Source organism: Dermacentor albipictus, chromosome 7, assembly GCF_038994185.2.
Source record: "Dermacentor albipictus isolate Rhodes 1998 colony chromosome 7, USDA_Dalb.pri_finalv2, whole genome shotgun sequence".
In the NCBI taxonomy this organism is placed as follows: Eukaryota; Metazoa; Arthropoda; class Arachnida; order Ixodida; family Ixodidae; genus Dermacentor; species Dermacentor albipictus.
This window is the reverse complement of record NC_091827.1, coordinates 56,659,176-56,682,582: the sequence shown is the minus strand read 5'-3', so window position 1 is coordinate 56,682,582 and position 23,407 is coordinate 56,659,176. Positions and strand designations below refer to the sequence as shown.

General features: G+C 48.1%; 1 protein-coding gene across 3 annotated transcripts in view; it reads right to left on the bottom strand.

Annotated features, from left to right (window-relative positions):
- The window catches only part of LOC135906781 (uncharacterized), a 76,231-nt gene that overhangs the window by 41,953 nt on the left and 10,871 nt on the right, over positions 1-23,407 (bottom strand). For all 3 annotated transcript variants that reach the window (XM_065438371.1, XM_065438373.1, XM_065438372.1), the window contains exons 2-6: positions 17,770-18,051; positions 13,288-13,423; positions 5,112-5,399; positions 3,700-3,930; positions 2,607-2,844 (exon numbers count right to left, since the gene is read on the bottom strand). In XM_065438371.1, coding sequence (XP_065294443.1) covers positions 2,607-2,844; positions 3,700-3,930; positions 5,112-5,399; positions 13,288-13,423; positions 17,770-18,032 — 1,156 coding nt within the window. In that variant the 5' untranslated portion in view covers positions 18,033-18,051. The remainder of the gene's footprint in view (positions 1-2,606; positions 2,845-3,699; positions 3,931-5,111; positions 5,400-13,287; positions 13,424-17,769; positions 18,052-23,407) is intronic.

Here is a 23,407-nt window from a genome sequence, read left to right as displayed (position 1 = left end):
GACAACCGTTCAAACTGTTAGCTGTAGATTACATTGTGTGGCTACCTGGTTTGGTGGACGTGGTTTCCACTCATGAATAAAATAGTTTCGGCTAGTAATAGCAGCACACCGTACAGTGTTGCACTTGTCCAGCAAGGCAACCGTGTACGAACTGCGTGAGCCTCCGAAGCAGTGGCACGTGCTGGATTAGAGATATTTTTTAATCTATATAGCGCGTGGTCCAAGCATGCGACATCAACGTTTATTGATCTGTAAACGTTGTGCGGCATGATCATGCGAGGTCTTAATGCGGCGTTAGCCCGTTTTCTCGCTTTATTATTTTCGAGAAAGAGGGTGATAAACTTTTTTCCCCCATTTTCTTCGTCCCGTTCTCTATGAAGCACTCACCCGCATTACGAAAATTTTGGGCGCACGAACAGCCGTCGCATTCTTTTTATGCGATCCTTCTTGGATATTACAGCTTTACAGGGGGAAAAATGGCAATGCCGAAGCACATATATCTTACATATATATCATGCTGGTTCCCCAACCGCAGTGAGCACTGTGTTGAGCAGTGCCATCGGCATCGGACAGGAGGCTAGCGTAGACATATCACAGTGATTTCAAGTCTACTAGGCTTGAAATGCGTGAGAAAGATGCCGGTGTATCACCAATGTTTGATGGCGCCTAGCGCTTAGATGTTTCGGAGTTGCCTTAGGTCTGCCGTACATGAGCATGCACTTTTATGTTTCAATTGCTACGCCAAGCGATCAGATAGTGAGCAGATGTTCAATTTCCTGGCAATACTCAAACACCGGTTCCCTTCGTTGAATTAAATCCGATACGCCGAAAACAGTTGACAACACAAACACCCAACACGCTGATGACGTGCGTCACATGTTTGCGCCCCCAATAGACATTTCCGCATACTGTAGTTACCAACGCACCGAACTGCTGCACACTTGTTCCCCAACGACCATGTAAATTTCACAAGGTACGAGCTAAAACGTCTCAAAATTGTTCTACAGCACAGAACAACAATACTTTCAAGCAGGGCCGCGCCGGATCGAACAAGCCAAAGATGAAGAAAGGCTCGCTGCGCGCCCTTTCCTCTTCACCCGACGAAAAGGTCTATAGTGCTACTAGAGGTAACCCGGCCATCTTGGTTAGGGCAGGCTAGATGTGTCGGAAAGCCGCATTTGCATATAGTCCACTATGCATATCGATTTCTTGCGCATGCCCAACTCTCAGAGCAAAGCAGTTTTCAAGGGCAATAAGTGCGCAATCGAACACAAGGAATTTTTTTTTTAGAGCATATGGTTAAAAAAGAAACTTGTATAGTACTGCGATATGAAATGTTATTCGTCAGCGAAACGAAAAAAAGACTACTGAAGTGGGCTTCACCACACGAGGAGTCTTATGACGGGAAAGCCAGCTCTGACGAACGGTTTTTTGGGAGTCATGCAAGCGTGGCTATTAAACTGTTCGCAAATGTTGATAGAACAGCTTTATGCTACAGTGGCACCAGAAAATGAGGGGTCTATAACACGTTCTCGTAACGTAGAGTACAATGGTGGTGCATCCTCACACCAACTTTTTTTTTTAGACAGGCTTATTGAAGTCGCATGCGGCAGACGGCACCATTTTGTCACATGAGCTCACTTCCTCGAGCAGATGATTGCTCGCAAGACAAGGCGCAGTGTGGCTTTCCCCAGTGAAAGTTTCACCGGTTAATTCTGCGTTTATTCCCTTTAACGCACTTAAGCCGAGTGGTAAGGAATTCATTAACAATTAGCAGATATCCACCGCAATTCGCACGTAGTCAAAATATGCGGCCAATTCACTGATATTCTAGCTAAAATTTACTAGCACCGAACTTTCCTTTTTACACGCTCGGGTTTTTCTGGCTGGCACTTGCGTTCGTTTGTAGACTGTCGTACGAGACGGAATTCCGCAGCTTAAGCAGGCGTGGGTCAGGTGAAGCAGCGACATCGCCAAGGCCATTAGAGCACTGAAATAGAAACCTTACTCTCTAAACATATTACGAGAATTCGGCTGTTTCTCTCTGTCTCAAGACTGTTCCGTTAGAAAAGTTCAGTACAGTGCCCTTTGCGCTTGCCTCTACCGGCCCAGGAACATTTCTACTTAGCGTCGTTGCAGATGACAGCGGCGACCCGACTTAGCTAACGCGCGAAAAGCTAGCCGAGGGCGGCCAATAGCACCGACTTTGTTATTCCAAGAGTAGCGCGGATTTGGAACATTATTTAGTTGAGCTTTTAACTAAGTGACAGAGCCGCGTACTTCCGCGTCTTGTTTCTTATGTTCGTCCATTAGTTCCCGTCAGTGTAACACTAAGTGCAACACAATCGTGAACGTCCACCAACTAATAGAGTGACAGTGAGTCAGATTGACAGAGAGTGTGAAATGGCAAGGAGGAGAGTGCACGAATGACGAGAGTGAGCGAGTGAAATTAATCGAATGAATTAATGAACGGAGGAACTTTATTAGCAAATCTGTCGCCAATGACCGGGACTAAGAATGGGAAGGCGAGCAAGTTAGTAGTGTAATAAGTAAAGCAACTCTTAGTACACGTGCTTCCCTTGCCAGACAGTTCTGGCGCCTCCTACCATTGCGATAGTAGATCCTGGCGCCATCCGGAACCTGTGAACCGGAAGCGACGTGAGGCGAGGAGGTTGGCGGAAGCGGCGTCGGTGGGGGCACGGGTGGATGCGGCGTTGCCACGGTATCGTCTCGTGGGCCGACGTAGGGAAAGCGCTTCAGGAAAGCACCGGTCGGAGAAAGCGGCACCTCGGGCACGTCGCTGGTCAAGCGAGGAACCATGCCTTCTTGTCCGTGCCAGGCCTGCTGGATAGTGGAAGGGAACTAAACTCAGTTTCCGTCGTCTTCAAATGCGGACGTGTCATGTCAAACTTTGCAGCTACACGTTTCCTGAGGTGGTGGCTTATGCCACAAGGGGTACGCCACTAAACTATAGTCAGATGCAATTTTAGAAAAAAAGGGGGCGTTTACTCCTCCGGCGCGGATGCACACGAGCATCCACCAATGGGCGCGCACTCTGGACTGACGTCATGAGCCGGACGGCCAGTGACGCCGCCGACGAAGAAGATGGCCGCCCGCGCTTCGAACTGGGCCAAGTCGCGTCAGCTGTGTGCTTCAGCGATAAATGCTTTGTTTTATATAAGCACTTCTTCAATAGCAACTGATTCATTTTAAGCTTGGAAAACGAGTAGTAGATACGCCATGTACATGCGAACAAGCGCAATAGCCACGCAGAGCTGCTCTTTCTACTTTTGTCACTTGCAATGAAGCTAAAGAGCAGACGACGGGCAGCGTTGTAGAAGGCACGGGGTTATTTTTCTGTTGCTATCCGGCATGTGCTGTAGTACATGAGAGCTCTACTAAACGAGTCATCAAAATACAAAAGTCTTTATTTATACCAAGAAATTGCGCGTTTCAGGAGCACGATTTTTCGAACGGGACTATTTTAGTCGCGGAGGCAATCGGCTGTCGCGCTTCGGTCATCTGGGCGGGGCCTCCCCTTCTTTCTAAAGTTGCAACCAACTATAGGTGCTTCGAAACAAAGCTTGTGGTTTCAGTCTATACCAGGGACTAGAGCTATAATGGTATCGAATGCGGCAGCGCGATGGCACTGATAAGCTATTCGTGAAGTCTGTCCATTTACCCGAGCAGACGCCTTACCTGGTTGGGGTACAAGCTGGAGGCTGCATCCAGCCCGTCGTCCAATACCGAAACCGAATTGCGCATTCCGTGTCCCCTCTGTGGCAGTCCAGTGGCGCCGCCGTCGGCAAACTGCGGCGACTGCTGCTGGTTCCAGTCCCCGGCCGCAGCACGAGGCCTATGCGGTGGCGGTGCCGGAAGCGGGCAGTGGTAGTAGGGCTCGGTGGTGCACAGGCGAAGGGAGAGATCCATCTGCAGGCAACGCCCGAAGGGCGCGGACCTTATGCGGTATATTCTCTTCAGACTCTCCCCCCCCCCCCCCTGGTCCACGTACCCTCATATAAACAACAGCTTCCATCGTTGTTCTAAGTTAAACCAGGAATGATAAGCTAAAATAAACTGGTGTAACAAAGCCAGACGCACGTGACACCGTATGTCGAGCATTCGATAATTTTAACGCGACAGCGTTAAGGGCCCCGTGTCAAAGAAAATCCGGCCTCGGTGACCGGCGTCGGACATCGCTGCGGCATAAAAGATTTTCGAACCAGCAATACCCAGGCACACCATGTGGCGCAAGGAAGCTACTGAACTAATTGAATTTCTCAAGCTAGAATACGTAGCAAAATCATGAAGTACGAATTACACACAAACTACGGACATGATAGCGTCGGATTGTAATTTGACTATACGAGAAAACATGATTCTGTTACGGGAAAGCTCAAAGCGCTGGCACGTGGGTATCTCGGGGGCCACGGAGAAGCGCGCCCGGTTCCCTGCAACACCTGCAGATGGCGCTGGCCACCGCCGCATCGCGGCCCACGCAAGAGGCCGCGTTTCTACCAGAAAGCCCGCCTTCGGGCATAGCATAGAGTTCGCGGCCGGCGTTCCCCGGTAAACATTACGGTTACATACGCTCCAGTTGCCGGGAAGCGTGTTCAGCAGTCAGGGATCTATGAATGCTGTCGCGTTCAACTCTTAAAGGCGCGTGTGTGCTTAGGTTTTCTTTCTTTTTTTTATCCTTCTCTTTCTCTCACCTATCGCATCCCCTTGCCCCTCCCCCAGTACAGGGTAGCCAACCGGAGATAATCTCTGGTTAACCTCCCTGTCTTTCCTTTGCCTTTCTCTCTCTCTTTTCATAATTTATTGTACTCGTCCAAAAATCTGATCCCCTATTAGCTTCGGCCTGTAATCCGATTGTATTTCGGTTATCTTTAGCCTGGTTTACTATAATACGTTCTAATTATAATACGTTATCTGTACTATTGCTTCTTACATTTCTGTGTTGTCTAGCCGCCGATTGACCAATCGATGCACGTACCCGGGATGTCGACCTTCACGAGCAGGCACGCAATGCTGTGCAACCTTTTCGGTCGCATCTCTCGGGCACTTTGTTAACAAGTCTGAGCAAGCTAAAATCGAACCAACGAGCTAACCGGCCAGTGGCTAGGCGAGGGACACATCATCGGGTCCCTGGAGCCCGTGGAAGCAGGCGGCGGGGGCGGCGGCTGGAGTTCGTAGTAGCAGCAGCTCGTCATCGCCGCAGAGTCCGCGGTAACAGTCGGCGCGCGCGGCTCGTCGTACCGGACTGGCGTCGGCTGATGCTCGAGGGTCGCCGGGGAACAGTTTAGGGAACAGTAGGGACCGGCTGCGCCACCGTACGGGGGGCACGACGTCGAGTCAGCCTCCGGCCAGGAGGGCGACGACGGCTCCACCTTTATGTCCTGCCGGGAGAACAGCGGGAGTGAGCGAAACGATTTCACAAGCGGTTCTCACAAACGGTAATTCACGAGAGCGAAAAGCAAAAACTGAAGCTACGAAGGACGTCGCAGCTCTGGATTCGCTCCGACCGTGTACCATTTCTTCGAACATCTAACTCCTCAAGTTATATGCTTAAAGAATCGTTACCTTCATTTCTCATTCCGGCAAATTTATTTATTTCTACATACTGCAGCCCTTTAGCAGGGCTATCGCAGAAGCACTGGGCGCGTGGAACAAATGAACAGTGTCAAAGTAAGTAAACCTGTAAAAAAAAACACACAAGGCAGTCTAAGGTGCAAATAAGCAAAAGCTAGTAAACATGGATGCAGTGTCGTAGAAATGAACGTGTAAGAAAATAATTTAGTTCAAGGTGCAAATAAAGATGATCAATCACAGGCTTTCAAAGACACATTCGACAGCCCGGTGGTTCAGTCAGTATGTAACTCCGATATGACCGGCCATTCAACCAGGATACCATGTAAGAATGCCATGAAAATGTTGACGAACATTGTGATTATTTATATCCGGATTAAAAAATATGTTGCATGTCCTATGTCTTACACTCACCAAGACTTCAATGAAGTACATATCTGTTCTGAAAGAGAGCTTCCCTTAGCACATGCGTGACCTTCAAGCCTAATTATCGGAGCACGGTGACGACGAAAGGAACCGGAAGCGTCCAAGAATATGTTCCAGGTGCCGAAATTGGAACGCACAGGCGCAAACTGAGTTGACTAGCGGGGCTTGTCTCCTCCGGCAGGCAAGGAAGAAGAAACTGGATTGGACGAGTACGTCTTTGGCATCACACATGTGCCACACTTAGTAGGAACACGGCCGCACTCTGCGGAGCTACCTTATGCTGAGCACCAGTGCAGCCAAGCCTATAGAGACGCGGCTTCGCGTCGTCTGCCGCACTGTTTGCCGCACTGTCTGGCAAGCCTGCGTTGCGGTGAATGTAGCAGACGACACTGGGTGGCCTTCACACGCACACACGCTGTAGCGTTGGGCACGAAGTTGCAGAAGGCGTTTCTGTGCAGGCGTTTCTCTGCAGGGCTATGTCTGCAGGATGCTTCAGCCAAATGGGTGGGTTGGGTAGGGGGGGGGGGGGTGCTTTTTCTTTTGAGCCGCGCGCAAATCGAGCCGCCAGTGCAACTAATCAACGTGTCATTATTTAGCGTACTTTGGCGACGTCTCCAGAGCACTGGTACCCGGCCTGGTTTCAGCCTCGGTCCCATCGCTGCCCCTCAATTGGGTTCCCTGGCGGTCCCGCGCCGCCTGTTTCATTGCAGCCTCAGGCGTTCTCTTGAGGCCTCCGTTCACCGGTGTTAATTTCGTTTTCCCACTCTAAATGATGTCACAGGAACAAATCACGCAGTAAATGTAAATTGCTTCCCGCAGAAAGAAACGTGAAATAAATAAGAGGCGTGCTCTTTCTGGTGCCACATGGCTGCTGCCGCCACCGGCATGGAACGTCCTGCGAAGAACTTATCCCGACGCCTTTCGCGAAATAAAGATTTGGACTTTCGCTTTCTGTTCTTGTAGTCAGCCAATTACCGCATAAACAGCGAGATTAACAGAACCCCTGATCTGTCTAAACTGGCCTGTCATATATCCTTATATAGCGTCGCTTTAAATGGCAACGACAGCGGCAAGCATGGTCGGCGATCGCCCAATCTTATCTCACTGGTTAACATCATCGCCTGGCGTCACCGCACATTCCAGAGCAATCTTTGGCGCTCGCGAGACGAGCGTTGGAATCGATATCGAATTGGCGACAATGACCGTGAAATTATGTCAACAGCAAACGCGTCTTGCTGCCGAGCGATAAATCAACAGCGACAACTTGGCGAAGGCCGTCACCGACAAGAGGTGTAAGAACAGCGGAATCACGCAAATACTTCAGCTATACATGGGGGCACTTCCGGTGGACCATATACAGGGTGTTCCACATAAACTGAGCCAAGAATTTAAATATGAGAGGCGCGTCGGAAGCTAATTGAACCGAACGCATACTATTCGCAATAGAGTAAAGTAACTCAGACAATTTTGTTTTCCCCATAACTCACTAGTTAAGTTATTTTACCCAATTATTTTAGTTACTGGCTGGGGACCCTAAGTATGACAGGCAGATTTGTAGAGTGCCTCCAGAGGTAAATAAATAAATAAATAAATAAATAAATAAATAAATAAATAAATAAATAAATAAATAAATATCAAGTTCTGGTAAGCTTTGTGCTGACCAGGTAAGTTTGTGCGGACCACAGGAGCCTTGGACCTCCTTAGAAAGAAAATCCTGGCTACTTGCCTGAAGGTGTGCATGCATGCTGCAATGAACCACATTTATTCCGCTGGAAACGGTAGCGTACAGATTGCCATGTGTGTAAGCAACGTGATACCCTCTACGGTGCCTGGGCTCTTCGTGGTATGTGAAGCGAATGAGGGAAATACACTGCACAAGTGAAGTTCAGCCTGACCACAGTTAACGCATCCCGTGCAACTACTGCATTAGTGAAATTCCCTCTGAAATAATTTCGACTGTCCTGTCCAATGGTTTACAGCGAAGCTGTTTCTGGCTAGAGTTTCGTGTCCACTAAAAAATGTGCGAGTGCAAAAACTCAGCTCTCAAATTTGATGCAAAATCGCTTTATTCTATGCGAAAGCTTATACGCCTCATCACTTGGATTTGCTTTTTCAGTAGATTATCAATAGGCACCATTTTCAAGGTCAATAGACTCTCGGTAGGCAATTTTTTTTTTACTCGCTTACGGGGGGGTATGAGCCATTCATTGCATTACGTGACGGACAAATTTCTCGTTTGGTGGGCATAGAAATGCTTACGCATTTAATAACAGAGGTGCTACGTGAATGCGCGTGAGAATGTGCGTACCTGTCGTCACAATGACGACCGATCAGGCCAATAAGTGCGTTCGTACCTCTGTTCAAGAGAGAGAGAGAGAGAGAGAGAGGTATTTATGATGATAGAAAAGCTGAGAGGTCGGCCTGAATCAATGTTCTGACCTGCTGCTTGGCGCTGGGGGAAGGGTGTAGACAGACAGAATAGAGAAGATGTTGATTATGAGGATGAAGATGGCGGTGAAAATCTTGCACGTTCCAAGACTCTTCAAAGCATCTTGTGCAGTCCGCTCTCATACAAAAATTCAGCCTTCAGACTATCAGGCTGATGGCGAGGATCAGGCGAAGGTACCAACAGAATCGTTTCAGTTAATGGTCCACCGATAAATTTTCGCAAGGTGTCTGTCAGCTATTTTCTCTGTACATCAAATCGCGGGCAAATTCCATTGTGAGCTCTGTGCCGTGTGCTAAACAGCTTCCCTGGTGATCCACCTTCACAGAGTGAAAGGGCTCATGTTTTCTTTTTATTTTTAGATCGTACAGATTTTGTTTAAGTTGCCTGTGGCAGATACCATAAATTTAGTCATAGAGCTAGATTAATCTATTCAAGGAGGCTGACATTACTCGCACAAAAAAAAAATTAAATGCGTAGTTGATTAATTACGAAGAATATCTCATTAAATTTTCTTAACTACTTTACGGCACATGTTGGAAGTTACGAATTTTAGCCGGCGAGTTCACAAGGTGTATCCACTTGGAACGAATTTTCAGGATGACGCCAGTTTCGACATGGTAATTGCAGAAGTTGGAAACGAAATACATGAGCGTCCCAGTTATTTTTGTGCTTCAACGCACAAAGGAACCTTCTTTAAAGAAGTGGTACAACAACTATATTTACCGCAAGTATGACGGCGCATATCTTGAAACTGGTGCCATGCTCACTATTCGGTGCCGGCGCATATGCGTTGCAAATCCACCGGATACAATTCTCAAATTGCACTATGTACCGTGAAGTAATCAAGTTAAAAGTTAATTACCGATGTTTTTAAATAGTCAACAATGCATTTCGATCTCTCTGGTGAATAATGTCCACCGCTTTGAGTAATCCAGCTCAAGGACTACAGTTACGATATCTGCCACAGGCGATTTTTAAAAATTCTGCATGATCTAAAAAAAAAGCGCATAATGCGGCCACCAAAGTCGATTTCAAATAAGTTATTTCGAGCTCGGCAACAGAGAAGGCCGTAGCTGCTTGTACCCGTGTCACACGGGCACCTTTGGGATAAGGGAACGCGAGACTCCCTAAGGAAGTTCGACCTCAAGGAAGTTGTGGTCGTGTCACACGGTCAAAAACGAGGTTTTAAAGGTATCTGCCGGAGGTGCATTCAGCGGTGTTTTCTTTACAGGAATGTAATTTCTAATTATGCTCGTAGCTATTATAATGAATTCACTGTGGCGGGTAATTAACAACTTCTGTACGCCGAGTGTAATATATGGGGTTCGTATCCCGACCATCGCCACGGCCACTCGATCACGCACTCCCGAGATCGCAGTGGCGACGGAACAAGAAACCAACTGTGTACCAATATTTATGTACCAATACCAATATGTATGTACCATGTACTGTGTACCATCTATGTACCAATATAGATGCACCTCGAGTAAGCCGACGTCACTGATATTATTCCGTAAATTTTAGAGCGCAGCTCTTAGGGCCGATTTGCGCTCGAGCCGCCGATCGCCGCAAGCCGCACCGCACGCGTGCGGTCGCGCGAAATATTGCACGTATCAAACACATGTGCACAAATTTCGGTTTACAATGTGTAAAGTATACACTGTGTACACAATTTAGACGGTAATTTGTGCACAAGTGCTGTATACGTGAAATTTTTCGCGCAACCGCAAGCGTGCGGTGCGGCTTGCGGCGATGGGCGGCTCGAGCGTAAATCGGCCCTTAAGCCCCGCTCCTGCGGCGAGCGTCGGCGTAACCGAGCGAACGAGCACAGCGAAAGGTGAAGGCGAACGCGGAGCGCAGCACGAGGGTGAGAGGCGCGAGGAGGCAGGCGGAGAGGGAGGGTACGGCGAAAGCGTGAGTAGAAAAGCGCAGTGCGGCGACGATGGCTACAAGATGGCGCCAGAGTGGCGCGCTTCGTCTGGGAGGTCCGTCGTCTTTGTCGGCGGTGGCGGCTGCCGTGAATCGCGCCCACGCGTCACCCACACGCTGGCTCACGTGATCTCCGGATTAGCGAGGCAGTCGCGCCACACTTCGCTCCGTTTGCAACGTGCCGCACGAGACAGATTTGTCATTGCCAGCCAATGCATCGCGAAATGAAAACACGTGTGCAATTGCGCTCAGAATTTAGGGAGCACCGTAATCGTCGGGTATATCTTTTTTTTTTAGCCCGGCGTCACCGATACATTCAGCGTCGCTTTGGGGCTTGATGTTAAGTCGATCAGCAAGAAACCAATTATAAAATTAACATTAAATGAAATACGGGTGTTTTATGTACCACAACCACGGTATGATTATGACGCACGGCGTAGTGAGGGAATTTTCACTGCCTGGACTTTTTTTTCTAGCATGCACACACTGCACGGTAAACAAACGTTTTTGCATTCCGCCATCCTCCCCCTCCCCATCACCATGCGGCCGAGCGCCGCAACTCAATTCAGAAAGTTAAAGAAAAAGAAATTTTATGTGTCACAACCCTGACATAAGACATGCCGTAGAGGGGGACACCATATTTATTTTAACTGTCTGGGGGATTCTTTATTGGGCAATTAGATTATACGTACAGCGCACGAGCATTTTTTTTTTTTGCACTCCCCCCCCCCCTCCCTCGGAATGCGGCCAACCGCGACGGGGATCGAACCTGCGAGCTCAGCAGGGCAACGCCAAAGCCACCCGGTTACCGCGGTTGAGTTTCTGAAAAAAAAAAGTATCGCTGACTTGCTGGGGGTGCTGGGGTGTGGTACTTCTCGGGCGACCACTCTGAGCGATGGTTTCACTTTTTTTTTTCCGAGACTCGGTCCACGCGAGTCACGTGAGAACTTTCCCGCGTTTGTTTCAAGCCCCACCCTTGCGCGCATGCGCCCAGTGCAGACTGGAGCGAAATCTTTGCGTCAATTATCGTCCGAGAGCGCGTCCCCCTAAAATGCCTCCCCCCCTCCTACCCATTTCTTGGCGCACGGAAATGTGTACCGATGAACACGCACCAGTTGCGCTCCTTTGTTATCACCGAAATCGACCGAGTTGCAACTCTCGGTGATAAGTCACGCAGTGCACTGCTCTAAACCACAGATGCAGCGCGGTCACAAGGAAACCAGAATGAAACGGCCGCGTCGCACGAGGCACCGTTCTGGTTGCGTTGGCGACGAAATTAAAAGCAGGGCCGCTATCTTGCACACGATCGAAAAGCTTACGTTCGATTTCGCCTCACGCGATTGGACTAGATTGTCCTAGGCCGCGATATCGGCGCAGCCTGGACAATCGCGCGAGGCGAAATCGAACGTCGGCTTTTCGAACGCGTAGAAGATAGCGGCCCAGTGCTGCAGAACGAAATACACCCAAGCGAATAAATTCAGCTAATGACAGGCGATGATTTACAGCCGCTCATTAATGATGCGGCGCGCGCCGAAGTAGGAGTCACATAAATAGCAACGGGATTGTTACCTGCGCACATTAGTAAAAAATATATGTAAGGCCAAGAAGGCCATAATCATTAACAGGAAGCTTTAGCTCGGGTGCTCCCATCTAAATACATTTACAAGAAGAATTCGTTTTTCTCGGCAACTACTGCGCCAAATTTGGCGAGGGTCGTTGCATATAAAAGAAAAAACTTAATATGTAGTGACTGTTGGTTTCGAATTTTCGATTTAGCCCCTCACATATTTATTAAAAATTGGCAGAAACCGGAAGTTTTTCAGAAAACGAAACGATCAAGTTTACAACTCTAACTCGGCAATGAAAAATGATATCACAATTATGTGAATTGCACCTAATAGTACACCTAAAGCGGACAAAATTGATATGTTACACATGAATCTCAAACAATTTAGTAATATGGAAATACAGCTTTTGCAGAACCCTTGCACACAACCGTAACGGATGCCGTTTACAGAACCGCGATATGTGTTCTTGATTCGGATCTATTTGTAAACTTGGGGCTTCTATATTATTTTTTCAAACGTTCGCATTTTTGGAAATCTAACGAAATTCAGGCTCTAAAACGAAATTCCGCTTTCGAAAGTCACTATAATTTAACTTTCTCTCTCAAATCCAACAAATTCCATTAAAATCATTCCAGAGGTTATCTCAGAAAAACGTTTCTGAGTTTTACATGTATTTGAATAGGCCGCGTCGGAGTTGGGCCCATGCTAAAGCTTCCTCTTAGACTTACTGAAAGAAGGCGTATGCTCTTATCAGGAAACGAGCGGCTACTTGCACCGATCAAATGAAAAAATGAAAAAAAAAGTGAAGCAGCCGGTTGCTTCACCACAAACCTGGCCTCCAGTGAGCTTTACGCAGATCTATGCGCATCCAAAAAATTTTGGCTTATACAACATAAAGCGGGTGAAAAAAAAAGAAAAAGTGGGTGATATAACTAACTGCTTTACAGCGAAGCATCGCGTTAACACATCCGTTCAGTGCTATACCAAACCAGCATGAAACGAACCAAATTAGCAATATTATCGCCACGTGTTCCAAAAGGGCTGCGCGCCGTGGTTCGCTCAACACAAAGCTTTCTTTTTTTTTTTTAGCCACTACACGTACGCCGAGTAAAGATTAAAGGAACAGACCGTCTATATCGATTTTGATGAGTGGCAAAGCAGCACCGCACGGTCAAAAGTTCAGCCGCAAGAGCTTTCCCCAAGGCGCCCTTCGTAACGTTTCGCAACGTCAAAAAATTTATCTCTGGATCAGAAGCGGCGAGCGAAGCAACGATTAAAAAAAAAGGACAAAGGCGAAGACACGCATCCGTAGCATAGCGTTCGCACCTTGGGTTCCAGTTCCTGGTCCAGGAAGCTCCAGAAGTTGCACGCCTCGTCGTAGGCGTCCGCTATGTCGCCCGTGTAGAACCGCCTCGGCGCCTGCTGATCGTCCGGGGGGCAGCCGGGCGCCGGCCGGCTGACGCTGTAACACCACATCCTGAGAGTGAACGCTACGCTCGCGCGGCTCGTGATAACGTCCGGCAAAAGTGGGCCCGTCACGCTATCGCGAAAGGTAGCGAGAGCACCCAATACTGCCTCGTCATCGCCGTGTGTGCGTGCTAGTGTGTGTGTGTGTGTGCGTGTGTGTACCTTCGCTTTTGAATGCGTGAGCACTTCTATGATTCCCGATCTTCCGTCCCGTAAGACGATCGCTTTCAAGATAGCGATCTAAGGAAAAGATGCTAGATTCTGCAACCCCTGAAGGAGCACGGCGAAGCGTCGTACGAGATAGCGCCCGCAGCAGCGAGCGAATTAGCCATCGTGCTGCCTCTCGCTCCAACGCGAGATACGCGGCGAGAACACAGAGCGCACGGAGTTATCTGTCAGCACTAGCCACACCGAGCCACCATCGCAGATCGCTTTCCAGATTGGGGCCCGTGCGCCTCTTTTCCACGGGACTTAGTGACAAATTGTGACAGTACACTGTGTGGCGTAGGACTGTACGGTGACACTGCGTAAGACTAGGAATGCCTTTGCGGGCTGCGTGACAGTGCCCACAGAAATAGTTCGCGTGTACGTGCGTGTGTGTGTGCTTAGGTTTTTTTTCCTTTCTTTTTTATCCTTCTTTCTTTCTCACCTATTGCATCCCCTTTCCTCTCCACCAGTACAGGGTAGCCAACCGGAGATAATCTCTGGTTAACCTCCCTGTCTTTCATTTGCCTTTCTCTCTCTCTCAACGCGAACTCAACGGCGAGAACGCGGAGCACACGAGGCTGTTAGCGGTCGGCGCTCTCCGCCGCCATCGCAGATCGCTTTCAAGATACGGCTGTCGTGGCCGCGCAAGACGCAGTCGGAGTCTTGTTGATCACGGTTCATTATCGGTCAACGCGGATGGATAAGGCGCTCAAGAGCGATAACGGCTTTTAATGATCGGGACGTCATCAGCGCAACTGGCGCCGCCGCCACATGCAGTAGTTCGCTTGCTTCATCAGTTCGCCTTGCGCCGCGCCGTCGGCAGCAGTTCGTGCCTCCGCGGCGCCGTCGTTCGTACCGGTCGGGTCAAGTTCGATAACACTGATAATGGCGCCGGGCTGCGTGGGGGATGAGCGAGTGGCACAACGCTTAGGCATACTTAAAACAACTCCCAGGGCAGTTTCTGTGTTGTTTTTATTTTTCATCGTCATTCATATACGGTATGATCGCTTCATGAAGATTCCAATAGCTTCCGAGCATCGGGTGCCACGTTCCCTTCGCCCTAAAGCAGATCAACTACGTGCAAGCGACAGGTCATAAATACCCATCGCAATGAATTATCCTCACGCTTCTCTCTTTTTTTTTCCTTTTTTTTTGCTTATCGCGGAGCGTCTAGACGGTCAAGCAACATTTTATGAAGTGACAAGCAAGATGATGATAAATGAACGGGCCGACGTGTGATGAAAAAACACGCGTCTTTATTGATAATCGTGAAGGCTGGCTTGTTTTAAGTGAATGGGGCGTATGCAACAGTCGATGTCAAAATTTTGACTGGTCGCGCGATATGAGAAAGCGCGAATTTTCTTGAAGTCTGAGACTGTAGACAGCAAAAACCGCACGTCATTATGGCTCTTCGCACATACAGGAAAGGACTGGTAATGTGAGTACGAGCAGGATTCAGTAATTCAGTTAGGCGAGTTTGAACACGTGGTAAACAATGAATTAAACCAGCGAATTAAACGCATGCACAGAGAAAAGAAGCGCATAGGAAGTTTTTCTTGCCGTCCTGTGCACTTATTTTCTCTGTACATGCGTTTAATTCGCTGGTTCAATTATTTGATGACCGGGCTGGATTCGTGCCGAAGCTACGCAAACAATCACGGTCAACAAACTTTTGGCGCTGATTGTACGTACCTACCAAGCGCAATTTCACTGCCACTTCGTTTCCTTTCTTTCTTTTTTTCTTTTTCGCTAGCGATGGTAATCTATTGGCAACGGAAGAATGATGGTCAGTGGTGCATTTTCCAACATTTCGCCATTGTTTAAAAGGGCGGATGTTGTACAATACCGGTCCCGCATACACAAAAAAGATTCTACGTTATAGCTGTTGCGAGAACAGACGCCAGCGAAGCGTTGCAGCAAACACGTTAATATGTTGGCGAAGACCATCGGCCAAATGAAAAAAAAAAAGTGCGTTTTAAACAGAAAGCTTTGGGAATTGAACGCCTAATCTTTCAATCTTGAACGCACTCAAGAACTTCCAACGAAGTCGTATAAGGCGGCTGCGGCCAATGGCGGTGGCCGACTCTGAAAACCCCCGTTTTTTTTTGGTTTTTTAGTGCGACAGCTTCTCAATATCTTGAGCCATTTGAAAGCTCGAACCACGACCCCGCCGTATAAATAGCTCGTGACGGTCCTGCTTTGAAAGTTTTGCGTGATCGAGCCCCGAGTATATGCATTGCTCGCACGTATTTAACTTCCCGCACGCGAAGGCTGGCAGCCAAAAAGCTTCACTGCGTTACTCGTCGATCCAAACGCGCCGACGAGATAAGCGTTTGACATCGCGCGTACATTTGCGCGTGCGTACGTTTTTTTGCTCGTTCCTCTATGTTCGCTCAATTCGCCAATTCAAATGTGAAAAAAAAGACCCGCGAAGAAAGTTGCCATCACCTGCAAATATCATACAATTAATCCCTCAGTAGTGAATAGTTCAATGCTGCGTTCTTATCCCTGAATTTAGACGTTACGCAGCGCACGAAACTCGCAACGGCCACACAAAAAAGATGTTGCGGCCACGATCGACGACATCTCACAAACACCGGCAGTGAGCGTAATGTTAGACATGTCCCATCCTGGTAGCACACTATTTGTAAAAATCACTAAGGAAGTTCTGGCGCTGGGACCGTTCTGCTACCAAAGGAATCGGTGGTTCGTAAAATGGGTTTGTGTAGCTTTTCGCGCTTGCGAATTCAGATATTCTCGTGGCTTTCTTTATTACTCTTTATATTTATAAACTTCCGAGGTACAGTAGCTTCTTAAACCGAGCAAAGCAACAAACCTGTGTGCGTACACGTAATGATTTGGAATTGTAGCATGCACGGTGGTTCAGCAACCACTATCATTTTTTTTTAGAGAATTCCAGTGGAGATAGCGCAATTCTAGTCCAGGAGCTTGTGTACTCGAAAGAGGCTGAAATTATGCACAAGAATTGAAATACATAAATGACTAATTACCAAAAAATTTAATAATTAAGTTTAGCTAATTATGGCACATATTGCAATTTATACATTCTAGAATTGTGTGCATGACAGTATTTACGAGCTATGGGCCGTCAAACGTGCGGTAAAAATGCACTGTCGTTCCACTTACTTTTTAACAAAACGTCTTTTTATGCATTGAAGTACAAAAGTAACTAGAACGCCAATGCATTTCACAGTAAAGTTCGGGAATCAGTATATCGAGATGGTGCCATCCCGAGAATTCGTTCCAAGTGCATCCGTCTTTTGAACTCCCTGGCTAAAAATTTGTACATTGAAATAAGTGCCACAACGTAATCAAGTTAAAAATCATTTGTTAATTTTTTGGTAATTTGTCGATTATGCATTTCAATTTTTTGGGGAAAGTAATGGCCGCCTCTTCGAGTAGACCGTCTAACGAACGAGAATTGCGCTATCTGCCAAAGACAACTTTCTTTTAATTGAAAGTTCTCGCTGAAACACCCGGTACATAACGCAATACGTCACTGAAAGTAATCAATTTGGAAACTCTCAAAGCCACCTGAAGACAGAAGGGTTAAAATTAGGCAAATCAATCCACTACACATCCTTACGGGGCATAGTAGTTGTAAATTAAAGATAATGATTGAGGACGATTTCAAACGGAATCGTACTTTGCAAAGGAGTGGGGACAAACAGACTCCTAGCCAGCTTGAGGTAATCAATTTTTCTTATACCCTTTGCAGTCTATGGCATTTTACATATCCCTACAAAAGCTTGCAAAGTTACCTATGCCTGTAGCGGCCTCTGCTTCATCTGTTCCCTGCTTTCTTTATTTCTGTTTTCACCAATGCTCTAACCAACTATTGGTTATATATTTCATTCGCTTGGGCTACGTCGGCATTGTTCCTAAATGAAATTAAATATAAGTATGTCGGCCCGCTTCATGCAAATACTGCAAAAGCGGCTGATCAAATGTCTTGTCTCTGAGCCATTTTCAATAGTTCCGCGTCGGAGTTGGGCCCGAGCTAAAGCTTCCTCTTAGCCACTGGGGTTCAGATTAGCGTGCAATTCGTTAAACGCTTGGAAGGCGCCTTCTCGAAAGGGTCACCTCAACACGGGAGAGATAAGACGGTCGCACCTGGAAGACATAGACTGGCCCGCGTCCTGCAAGAGAGTCGAGTGGGACTGCGGCGCGAAGGCGTCGGAGCCGTTGGCGTCCATCGCCGGGGCCATCGTCGGAGTCGAGTTCTGAGAGCGGCCGTAGCCGAAGGCGCCCTCCGGCGGGGGCTCGTAAGGCGCCGGCCACGTGTCGGCGCCTGGAGGCTGGACCGCCTGGTGGGTCGCACCACTCTCGCCATCGACAGAAGGCTGCGCCGCGCCTGTGACGTCTGGCACTTCCATCCCTCGCTGTTACCCGAGTCTGAAACGGTTGGGGACACGGAGGGAAAAAGATTATATTATTACCACATACAATGCGTACATGCATTATTTGTTTACTTGTTATAGCCATTGGCATTCTTTGCTTACTTCAGGCGTTTCGAGCCTATCTATCTATCTATCTATCTATCTATCCGTCTGTCTATCTATCTATCCGCCTGTCTATCAATCCGTCTGTCTATCAATCCGTCTGTCTATCCGTCTGTCTATCTATCAATCCGACTGTCTATCAATCCGTCTGTCTATTCGTCTGTCTATCCGTCTGTCTGTCTATCTGCCCGTCTATCTATCTGTCCGTCTATCTATCTATCTGTCCGTCTATCTATCTATCTGTCCGTCTATCTATCTATCTGTCCGTCGGTCCGTCCGTCCGTCCGTCCGTCTGCCTCTCCGTCTGTCTGTCTGTCTAGCCACAAAGCCTCTTATACTAACGCAGTGGCCCAAGCTGTCTACCAGCTTGGGCCACCTGGTGAGACAGGCGGACGTCATGCCGTCGTGGTCGTTTGATCGTAGTCACTGCAGATTCGTCATCTGACTGTCATCGTGCCGTCATCGTCACATCCCCTATGCCGACCCACTGGCCCAAGTTGTTTAGTAGATTGCGCCACTATGTGCGAGCTCGTAGTCGTGATCAAGTCGTAGTCGTTGCAACGTCTACGTTCCAGCATTGTCATCGGACTCTCGTCGCGTCACTGCCGTCACACCGTCGTCGACATACCACCTCTGCCGTTCCACCCACTGAGCATGTCTTGGTGGGCTAGTTGGTCAAGCATGATTACAAAGACGGCGCCGAATAAAACAACACACGAAGAAGGGGAACACGAGACAGCACGTGCTGTCTCGTGTTCCCCTTCTTCGTGTGTTGTTTTATTCGGCGCCGTCTTCATCATTCCATCGTCCTCACTGCTTCGGCATCGTACATTCGCACAACGCCCTTCCTGGAAACCCGCTTCTTCTTCAGTATTCCCATGGTAGCAGCACCACGGAGTAGAGGAGGCGAGAGGTGTGTCGCCGTGCCGGCTGTTGCGTGCTTTTACTCGCCTCTGACGTCACGACTCCGCCCTACGCGCGTGGCCCGCGAGGAGGTTACGTGGCTCGGTGCTCTAGCAGGTGGTTGCTAGGCGACGCGAGGCGGCGCACAGCTAGGCTGAGTTTTCGGGTAACGCTCCACGGCGGAACTAAAGCTTAAACAGCTCCACTGTTAAAAATGTGTCATTTAATTCATTGCCGCTTTATCCTGTTAAACGAACACCTTCGCACGTCTGCTGTATGCCTCTGGAGCTAGAAATCGCTTTGCACATCTCAACTGCCTCGGCTAAACAAGCGCAATCGATCAAGTTTCATAGGCTGACACTTGCGTCCGAGCCTTGTTTATCTCGATTAGTCACCGCCTTTTCGACCACCGAAGCCCGTTCGCTGGTGCTACAGGAACGGGTTTGCGCCAATAACTGATACATATCGTACTACACACGAAAATCGCTTAGGCACGCGTGCGAATATCAACTTCCACGTACAAATTACGTGACACCCGAGAATGCACAATGTGTTGAACGCGGTAATTGACACTTCTCACAGGAAATATGCGTGACAGCTCACGTAACATGGAGCTTTTTTTAAAGAAAGAAACAGAAGCCTTATATGCGGATGATACCAGAAGTATGTCGTTAGCAGCAGCCTGAAGAACCTAGCAAAGATTTTTTTTATTTAGCAGTTACTGGCGATGCATGGTGTCCCAGTTTTTTTTTTTTTTTTTTTTTTTGCTACCGAGCAAAAGGTCGCCTGTTAAATTTTGGCATCCCGCAGTTGCGGCGGTCGCACTTCCGTAGGTGTGGAACGCAAAACCCCTCATGTACCACGATTCGTGCGCATGTCAAGCAACACCGAGTGGTAGAAATTCGTCTCAAATTTGATTATGTCTCATCCACTTAAGTAACTCCCGCAGTCTACCGATAGCTGGGAGTAATTTTTTATATTACAGCGAAGCTGTATATGGCTAGGGCATTTCCATCGACCGCGAACTATCTCGTTGGCATCCCTTTGCCCAACCGCGCGAACACGCGAACACGCTCGTGTAACTGCTCACGCGTTCGTCGTCTCCTGCCACAGCTGGCTCGATTTCCGCTCATTGTTTAAGAGGAAGTTTTAGCTCGGGGGCCCCAACTCCGACGCAGCCTATTCAAATACATGTAAAACGCGAGAACGTTTTTCTGAGATAACCCCTGTACCGATTTTAATGAAATTTGTTGCATTTGAAAGTTAAATTCTAGTCACTACTGGAAGCGGAATTTCGATTTAGAGCCTGAATTTTGTTTAAAAATTTCAAAAATTCGACAGTTGGAAGAAATAGAAGCACGAAGTTTACAAATTAATAGCTCTTCATCAAGGCCAGATATCTCGTTTCTGTAAAAAGCATCCACTAGATCATTCGAAGCGAAGAAATTCGGTATGTCATTTTATATTTTACGTGAATTTGTTACGTTGCGTACAAGGGTTCTGCAAAAGCTAAATTTCCATAATAGTAATATTTTTTAGATTAATGTGTAACCAATCAATTTTGTCCGCTTTAGATGTACTGTTAAATGCAACTCATATAATTATCATGTCATTTTTCATTGCTGAGTTATAGGTGTAAAATTGATAATTTCGTTTTCTGAACTTTTTTTTTTATTTTGGCCACCCTTTAATAAAAAATTGACCATCTAAATCAAACATTCGAAACCAACAGTCACTATATCTTAAGCTTTTCTTTTAAATGCAACAAGCCTCGTCAATTTTGGTGCTGTTGTTGCCGAGAAAAACGAATTCTCCTTTTACATGTATTTAGATAGGAGCACCGGAGCTAAACCTTCCTCTTAAGGCTCGTAATTTAAGACCCGGATTGCAGACTTTGAGCATGCCAAATTGCTTGCCATATGTTCTACATCTTCCTTCTATCGTCATCGTCACCCATCATGCACCTCTTTCTTCCCTCTTTCTTTCCCTCTTCCCCTTCCCCCAATGCCGAGTAGCTGGCTAGAGGAATATACCTCAGGCCGACCTCTCGGCATTTCGTGTCATTAAACTTCTCTCTCTCTCTCTCTTCCTCTTGCCATGAACGATTCATGGCAAGAGGAAACTGTCGCCGTCATCATCACCATCGACAACAGCTATCATCATCAGCAATTGCTCGAGCATCGTCGTCTTCTTTCACAGCTGACTCGCTTGTGCCCCTCGGCGCAACCACTCGAACGCGCTCGTCCGATTGCACAGACGAGCGCGTTCGTCTGTGCGTTTTCACGCCTGCGCATAAAACCGAAAACGTATAGATCGATGGTGGTGGCCGGTAGCGGCTGGCTGATTTTATTTTATATTAACATGAGGTGGTACATGCTGCTTTAGAGTGTTACTTAGATAAAAGCTCTATGCTGGGTGTACAACTGCATTGCGCCACATCAAGGTTTTTTGAAAAATTTGCAGATTAAAAAAAATAATGTAATAATCTACGTAGTTAACTTTGAGAAACTATGTAGGTTTTAAGAAGTGGTATGTAGTGGCCATGCCTCAACCTACGCGTTGACGCAACCGTAGAGCCCTGCAGCCATGTAGTCACGGAGAGATTTTATGTTCGACGCTGACGTTTCGTCCACCAGAACCAGAAAGCGCGGCATTTTGTGCCGACGAGTCAGTCGTCGCCACTGTGTACGGTCGACGAGCCTCTCCCAAGTGCCACGTAGAAGACTTTATGAACAACCTTTTATGCGAAGCATATTACGAGAGCTCAACCCAGCTCCTCAGGCGCGGCGGTGTCGCCTTCAATACCACATGACACCGTGACGTCACGACAGAGGAGAAACGGGGCTCCAACTCGCGCCGTCGCTCGCGGCGTCGCGGCGGTATATAAGCAGCTGCGCTTGCCTCTGCTAGACACTCACGAGGTGAGATGCCTCCTGGAGACAGAGCTGCTCGTTGGAATGAGAAGCGAAGGTTGCGGCGTGCTACAGAGACTGATTTTCTAGGTGGCTGTGCCTCAACTCTTGCAAGATGGGCTGGGTGGGAATCGAACCAGGGTCTCCGGAGTGTGAGACGGAGACGCTACCACTGAGCCACGAGTACGATGCTTCAAAGCGGTACAAAAGCGCCTCTAGCTGTTTCTAAGGCTCAAGCGTGCGTCGCTTGCTCAGGCGCACATTTCGTTGCCGCGCCGAACGCTGCGTTGCTCGACGCTCACCGCGTCCAATGCGGGACGCGTAGTCGCCGCGCCGTAGCCCATTGTCCCACACCCCTTCGCGGGTCGACGGGTACGCTGTCGCGTTCCACTCTTGAAGGCGAAGCAGTAATGCATGAGTTGTTTCTTCGTCTAGCCGAACCAAATATAGCCAAGCAACAGCAGCTCACCAGGCTAAACAGTGGTTCAACAACTAAAATAAAGGCTAGTATGCTTCGCATCCTGGGCTTAACCTTACCTAAGCCACAGCCATTTTTTGGATGGCTGCTCGATCCGGCAGATGAGGACCAAGCTCTAGTCCTCGTCGTTGGCGCCTTCAAGTGTGGACATGTCGCGGCCAGATGGCAAGTGGCTGCACTAGTTTATGCTCGAATGGTTCGGGCTACAGTGCTACACCTACCCCAATGTACCAATTACCAAAAGGCGCACGTGTTTGGACTTAAAATTCGCCAAAAACCTCTCCATCGCCATCACCTAACCCTTGGCCGTCTAACGTAGCGACCACAAATCTATAGTCTATAGTGGGCGCAGCAGCCTGGCTACGCCCACTGCAGGGCAAAGGCCTCTCCAACTACCCCGGTCAAGTGCTAATCGTGGCCATGTTGTCCCTGCAAACTTCATCCACCCACCTAACTTTCTGCCGTCCCCTGCTACGCTTCCCTTCTCTTGGAATCCAGTCCGTAACCCTCAATGACCATCGGTTACCTTGCCTCCTCATTACATGCCCTGCCCATGGCCATTTTTTTTTCTTGATTTTAACTAAGATGTCATTACCTCGAGCTTGTTCTCTCACCCAATCTGCTCTCTTCTTTACCCTTAACGTTACACCCATCATTCTTCGTTGCATAGCTCGTTGCATCGTTCTCAATTTAAGTAGAACCCTTTTCGTAAGCCCCCAGGTTTCTGCCCCATAGGTGAGTACTGGTAAGACACAGCTGTTATACACTTTTCTCTTGAGGGATAATGGCAACCTGCTGTTCATGATCTGAGAACGCCTGCCAAACGCACCCCAGCCCATTCTTATTCTTCTCGTTATTTCAGACTCATGATTCAGATTCGCTGTCACTACCTGCCCTAAGTAGATGCATTCCCTTACCACTTCCAGTGCCTCGCTACCTACCGTAAACTGCTGTTC